Source organism: Eimeria tenella, genomic scaffold (genome assembly GCF_000499545.2).
Source record: "Eimeria tenella Houghton genomic scaffold, Eth_scaff2201, whole genome shotgun sequence".
In the NCBI taxonomy this organism is placed as follows: Eukaryota; Apicomplexa; class Conoidasida; order Eucoccidiorida; family Eimeriidae; genus Eimeria; species Eimeria tenella.
In genome coordinates, this window is record NW_013542056.1 from 1523 (window position 1) to 2061 (window position 539).

Below are 539 nucleotides of genomic sequence, written 5' to 3' on the forward strand. Positions count from 1 at the left end.
CCACTGCGGGCCACCCGGCTGCTTCCTCTGGTGTCTGAGGCCTCTCCCAGGCAGCAGCTGCTGTCGCCGGCGTCTTCAGATGGCCCCCCTTTGCTTGTGCTGCCGCCTATAGAGCAGCAGCAGCAGCAGCAGCAGCAGCAGCGAAGCAGATGGGACAGGCCTGCTGCTCCCCTGGACCTCCCCAGAGTCTACCCTCCAATCGAGCAGCGCAGCGAGACGGCAAACGGCGCAGCAGCAAAACTCCGCGGCAGCAGCAGCAGCAGCAGAAGCCCGCAGGAGCAGCAGCAGAACAGCTCCTTCAGTCTAAAGCAGGCGACAGGGGGGCCCCCTGCTGCTGCTGCTGCAAGTGGGGCCCCCACAGTTAAAGTTGGGGGCCGGCAGGGGCCCCCGCAGCTCTCGATGCAGCCCCAAGAAGCAGGTAGAACTGTGCTGCTATTGCGGACACGCTGGCAACAGCAGCAGCACGAGCAGCAACAGCAGCAGCAGCAGCAGCAGCACGAGCAGCAACAGCAGCAAGAACAGCAGCAGCAGCTACGGCA

General features: G+C 64.7%; 1 protein-coding gene across 1 annotated transcript in view; it reads right to left on the bottom strand.

Moving 5' to 3' along the window:
* The window catches only part of ETH_00035405 (uncharacterized protein), a gene marked incomplete at both ends in the record, with an annotated part of 437 nt that extends 331 nt beyond the window's left edge, over window positions 1–106 (bottom strand). The window contains one exon of the mRNA XM_013374695.1: window positions 1–106. Coding sequence (XP_013230149.1) covers window positions 1–106 — 106 coding nt within the window.
* Window positions 107–539: the final 433 nt, after the last annotated feature.